The 6479-nt window shown below is 31.2% G+C and overlaps 1 protein-coding gene across 1 annotated transcript; it reads left to right on the top strand.

Moving 5' to 3' along the window:
* LOC101499192 (3-ketoacyl CoA thiolase 1, peroxisomal-like) lies at positions 1-5486 on the top strand. Its single transcript, XM_004506612.4, has 14 exons — positions 1-182; positions 921-979; positions 1115-1199; positions 1829-1955; positions 2147-2245; positions 2336-2403; positions 2951-3058; positions 3145-3222; positions 3296-3428; positions 3527-3623; positions 3725-3848; positions 3937-4045; positions 4240-4323; positions 5188-5486. Exons 1-14 carry the CDS (start codon positions 78-80, stop codon positions 5232-5234), a joined length of 1323 nt encoding a protein of 440 aa, XP_004506669.1. The 5' UTR covers positions 1-77; the 3' UTR covers positions 5235-5486.
* The last annotated feature ends 993 nt before the right edge of the window (positions 5487-6479 follow it).

Below are 6479 nucleotides of genomic sequence, written 5' to 3'. Positions count from 1 at the left end.
ATTTGCAAAGTCATTTTTATTCTGTGTCGTAGATACTCTCAAGGAGAGAAATAGAGAAAGGTTTTCAATTAAAAAATATGGAGAAAGCAATTGAAAGACAGAGAGTTCTTCTTGAACATTTACAACCTAATTCTTCAAATTCAGTTTTTTTATCTCATACTCATCAATCCACTGATCTCTCAGTAAGTTTATAACTTCATGAAATTTTAATATCATTTAAGTATCTCTATTATTTATGTAATGTGTTGTGTTGGATCCAATTAAGCACTCTGACACAGACAGTAACTGACACCGGTATGTAGACATGTTATAATTTAAAAAAATCAAAGTGATTGAATTTAGGGTGCATTTGATACTTTACATATTTTAAAAAGTAATTTTGGTATTTAATAATTTAGGATTTGTTTGTTACGGATTATTAAATAAGTGATTTTGATATTTAATAATTTAGAGATAATTTGTAATAGATTTAGAAAAAACGGAACAATGTTTTGTATTTATCCACCATAGTGAAAATGGTTTTTTTTTTAAAGAAATTTATTATAAAAAATGATTTTTATGAAAAAAGCAGAAGTTGTTTTGTGTTTGTTTGTCATATGAAAATCCTTTTTTTTTTAAAAGGAGTTATAAAAAAAGCTTTTTCCCCTAAAAAACTATTTTGTTTTGAGAAGACACTGCAAACTTTTGTAAATTATTTTAAGATTATCATTTTTGTAAAATGTTGTAACAAAATTTTGAAAGTGATTAATTTTTTGTTAGAAAAATGATTTTTTTACGAAGAAAACCATGACAAATAGACCTTTAGTCACACGTTTCAGTGTCTGAACACGCTGTTGAACATTGGTCATACCTTCAATCTAAAGTGTTTGTGTTACATCAATTGTAGGTTTTGAATTGAGTGTTTTGATTTTCTCTTGCAGGCTTCATTCTGTTCTGCTGGGCAAACAGGTGGATCTGAAAATGATGTTGTGATTGTAGCGTAAGTTCTTCCAATTATATGACAATATAAATGTCAACCTATTGTTCTTTTTCAAATTTTTTTCACTTTGGTTAAGGGCAATATTAAATTAAATTTCTGACATTAATTTTACTGCAATAATGAATTAATGATCAGTGCATATCGTACCGCCATTTGCAAAGCAAAGCGTGGGGGATTCAAGGATACCCTTCCGGATGATCTACTTGCCCCAGTTCTCAAGGTAACTTCTTTCATTAATCGATAAGTGGGCAGTCGCTCGAGCATAGCAGAGCGAGGGTATTTAAATACTGCATTGTACTATGTAACCCTAAGAATTGTATATAATTGAAAAACTATAGCAGTCACTTTGCTATTAGAGACGTAGACACAACTGGTCAAGCTCTGTGATTAATCTTTTGTTATCTTTTATGCGTTCATTTATCTGATTTTCTTAATCGAATTTGTTGTTCTCACAATTGGTTAATAAGAAAAAGATTGGAAAGGATAATGCCAACTACCAAGTTTGAAGAATGGACTAGTGAACATTTATAACGGGATTCATCAATAGTGGTTGGGTCTAGCACAAAAAAGTTAATTACTCATAAGTCATAACGTGCGAGCCACTTTCGAAAATTGGAGATACACTACGTTTAGTGTATCAGACGACTCTTCGAATATGATTGTTTGTTTGTCTGTGGTATCAGTGATGCTGTTTAACTATTGAGATTTTGGCATAAATCCATACTTTACCCTAACTTCAGAAAACTTAATATTTAATTTGGATTCTGATTGAACTAATCAACCACAAAAAATGATTTGGTTCAAAATTATCTTATGCTCATCTGTGTTTTTTTCTTTCTTTCTCTGTAGGCTGTGATAGAGAAAACAAATGTGGAACCAAGTGAAGTGGGAGACATTGTTGTTGGCACAGTTTTAGGACCAGGGTCAGAAAAAGCAACGGAATGCAGAATGGCGGCATTTTATGCTGGTTTCCCAGGTAAATCTTCTAGTCTTTATTCATTCATCGTGATAACAAGTAACAAACATGCTAAATATGAAATTGCTGAATGACTACATTAAATGTTGAACTCATGATGTGATTCCATTTTATTTAATCTTTAATATTATATTAGTATGTAGCTTAGCTTGGTTTCCAATATATATGATTAATCTCCAATTTTAATTCAGAGACTGTGCCACTTCGAACTGTCAATAGACAATGTTCATCTGGACTTCAAGCAGTTGCTGATGTTGCTGCTTGCATAAAAGCTGGTTTCTATGACATTGGTAAGAAACTTAAAGTGATTCTGGATTCTATTTGAATGTTGTTGTCCTTGTAATTTTTTGGACTAATCTTCTTCCTCTTATTCAATGAAGGAATTGGGGCTGGATTGGAGTGTATGTCACAAGATAATATTTTGAGGCATCGCAAAACTAACCCAAAGGTACATTGAAGTTGCATTTTTCAAATTCTTAATGATTAACTTCTTCAATTAATTATAGTTATATTTATGTCTGTGTTTGGTTTTGCTTGTGAGCAACTTATTTGAGCTTATCTACTAATATAAGAACTTGTCAGCGTGTTTAGGAGAGCTTATGAAAACAACATATGAAATATTTCATCAGTTGTTTTTAGCTTATTTCTATAAGCTCTTCTGAATAGCTTACGAAAACAGCTTGCTGCTTATATGAAAATGATTTAACCAAATTTTTTCATTGATTATAGAAATAGCTTGTGCATAAGCACTTAAATGATAAGCTTTGAATTAATCTGTTTATCGAAAGACACCCTATGAATAAGAGGAAAGGAGGACTAGTTAGTGTTATCTTTGGTTTTGGAGAAAAATTTGGAGTGAGAGAAAACTAGGTCTCTTCAATACCTTGATTGTAATGAAGTTTTCTATCTATGAACACATAACTAGTTCCTATCAATTCCACATTTTTCCTTTGAAACTTGGTTTACTTAGTTTGAAGTTTTCATTATTTTAACAGGTGGAAACCTTTGCAAAAGCCCGGGACTGTCTTCTTCCTATGGGAATCACTTCTGAAAACGTTGCTGAGCGTTATGGCGTCACAAGGCAGGAGCAAGATCAGGCTGCTGTAAGCATGAAATATGCATTTAATTTACTATGAGAATCTATAAAGAGATTATCAGGGTGAATTAACTCTTTTTAATATGTAATTAGGTCGAGTCTCACAGGCGCGCCGCAGCTGCAACAGCAGCTGGTAAATTCAAAGAAGAAATCATTCCAGTTTCTACAAAGGTAAGTTCCAACTACCAAGGTGAATTTTCTTTTTAGAGTTTTTAATATTATTCTGATGATTATGTTTATAAAGATTGTGGATCCTAAAACTGGAGAGGAGAAGCAAATTATTGTTTCTGTTGATGACGGTTTCCGGCCAAACTCAAATTTGACGGATCTAGCAAAGCTGAGGCCTGCATTTAAAAAGGATGGAACCACAACTGCAGGTACTCAAGAAGGCTTTTTCTTGTTAATTTTGTTGTTATTATGGGAAAAATCTTATACCTTGTGAATATGTTTCATCTCTCCCTATTTTTAATTGCAGGGAATGCTAGCCAAGTTAGTGATGGTGCTGCCGCGGTGCTCCTCATGAAGAGAAGTGTGGCTGTCCAAAAGGGGCTTCCTATTCTTGGAATCTTCAGGTACACATTAGTGATACATAATAAAATTTCTCTAGTACAACCTCATTCTTTATTTTCTTTTTCTTCCTTTAAATTTTAAAACAGTGAATTCAATGTTGTAGGAGTTTTGCCGCCGTTGGTGTTGATCCTGCTGTCATGGGTGTTGGTCCAGCTTTTGCTATTCCAGCTGCAGTGAAATCTGCTGGTCTTGAACTTGGTAACATTGACTTGTTCGAAATCAACGAGGTAATGTTTTAGCAGTTTTCTTGATAAACAAACAACTTTCAATTTCAAATTTGCTAATCATTAAACAATTCGGTGCTCTTGTGTGTAGGCATTTGCATCACAGTTTGTTTATTCATGCAAGAAATTGGGTCTTGATCCAAGTAAAGTCAATGTCAATGGTGGTGCGATCGCTCTTGGGCATCCTTTAGGCGCCACAGGTGAAGTTGATATATTTTGAGTCTTTTCTAAATATTACACATATTAATGTAATTATGTGTAATAATTGTAATCGACCCATTAATCAAAACTGTTAAGTGTAGAATATTCTATTTATGCATGTGCGTTTGTACTCTATTTACGTTTCACAATTAATATTCATTAAAATTCTTTTCCTGCTGCCTTTTTATGTCAGGTGCACGCACCGTTGCAACTTTGTTGAATGAGATGAAGCGTCGTGGCAAGGATTGTCGCTATGGTGTAATCTCAATGTGCATAGGTGAGTTGTTCTTTTGACCTTTCTCTCATTCACATACCAGGAAAAAAATATATACAATATGATTTAACTAAAGTAAAAATTATATTCTCTTACAAATGTTTTTGTTTAAAAGCCCAAGTCCAACATCGCCTATAAATATAGCTTAAATAGAGCTTTATAAAGATGACACCCAAAATCAAGATGGTTTGAGGGTTATATGGGCAAGTTAGTGATTATAAATGGTGGGAAACTTTCCCCCTCATCTTACTGGTCGGTTTTGTAGGATTGTTCTCCTGCACACTTATTCTGGTAGAAGTGTAATTGCATAGAAAGTAGATATTTTACCGTAGTACTTGAACAAACAGTCGTGTCATTATTTGGGAGAGCTTATGAAAACAACAATGACATATCTATAAGGTGTTTTCAGCTTATAGCTTTTATGAAAACAACTTGTGACATGTCCATAAGGTCTTCAGGATGCTTAAGAAAACAACTTATAAGTTTTACAAAAATAGTTTGACTTTATTTAATCTTTTATTATAGAAGCAGTTTAAATTGTTTATCCAAAAAGCTTTAAAAATGGTTTGCTAAACAAGTAAACAGATTTAACTTAAGAGACAAATGTTTCACAGTAGGAAGAAAAAAAAAACAGTTAAAATGAACAAAAGAAAGGTGTTCTTACTTCTTACCTACCAAATTAAAAGCTAAAAGAAATTGTGAGTAAACCTTAGTGCTTCTGTGGAAATTTATTCCATTTATTTTGTTCAAGTAGACTATATATACCAAAGGAGCAAAATAAACAGATAATTAGAACCTGAATGTGAGAGTTTATGCTGTTATACATTTCATTGCTTGTTAACATTATTGAATTGTGCATCATTACAGGTTCTGGTATGGGAGCTGCTGCAGTATTTGAAAGAGGAGACTTTTGAAAATTTGTGGAAGTTTAGAATGGTTTATAAGATAATTCATTTACACTAGAAGTTGTAAAAATGAATAAGGAAAATAAAAACAAAAATAATGAAGGGATTATACAAAAGAATAGAGAAGTGGAACATCAATGCATCATGATTCATTCATGTCTAGATAAAGTAATTAAATTGCTCCATCTGTTGCTTTTACGCATGGTTGAGATTTTTTAGACTAATTAAGAAAATCAATAAATTTTATAGTTTTTGATAAAATTATTAGTCTTTTCTAGTGATGCTTTGAATATTCTGTATCTCATTGATTCTATTTCTCTTTGCGTGATAAATAGTTTAAGTTATAATTGAAAAAAGTATTTAATGGAATTTATAAAAAGACACTTGAGAAGAAACAAATGTTTGCTCACTATTCTTTTAGTTTACATATGTTAAATAAACCTGAATCCTATAGAATGTAGTGGTTTGTTACTAAAAGATTTGTAAAAAAAAAAAGTTGCATGTTTCCTCTTAAATTCATTTTTAGTTTATATTTAAAATTCATAATTTGAGTTGTAACCAGAAATAACACATAATTGAATTATCATCAAATAGAATATCTGTGAGTCATCTAAAGCGTATTTATGAAATTCATTATATAATATAGGTCTAACAATTGTCAATATCATCAACTAATCAAACCAATAATATTATTTAGAAACATCCAAGCAAAGCTATGTGCACAATCATTCCATCAAAGACCACAAAGAAGAACAAAAGAGCCAAACTCCTTAGAATCTTGTCTCTGTTTTCTTTTTGAATTGTGTCAGACCCAATGGACTAGATTGAATTTTGTATACCCCTAACACTAAGAGTAATCAAGTTTAGTACTCCCTGAATTTCTAATTACAAGCATCATTGAGAAACAATATGTCCTTAAATATAAATATACCAGCATGAATGATTGTCCAATGCACGAATTAATGTTTATTCTTAACATTGTTTTAGAATGCAACTATAATAGCAGTTTAAGTGGTTCTATTTGTTGATTTATTTAATTTAATTTATTTATTTTTATTAGCTGCAAGTATCAGTTCTGAATCTATTATTAATGATTTTAAGTTAATTAAAAATTGTATATCATTGCTTTAAGGTATTCTTAAGTCATATAAATAAATTATTTGATATTTCACTTTGTACTTATTACAACTTAATTTTTTACTGTATAATATTATTTACATATTTAATTTACACATATTATAATTTTATGTCGGT

The sequence above is a fragment of the Cicer arietinum genome, chromosome 5 (assembly GCF_000331145.2).
Source record: "Cicer arietinum cultivar CDC Frontier isolate Library 1 chromosome 5, Cicar.CDCFrontier_v2.0, whole genome shotgun sequence".
Taxonomy (NCBI): Eukaryota; Viridiplantae; Streptophyta; class Magnoliopsida; order Fabales; family Fabaceae; genus Cicer; species Cicer arietinum.
This window is presented reverse-complemented; position numbering and strand designations above follow the sequence as displayed.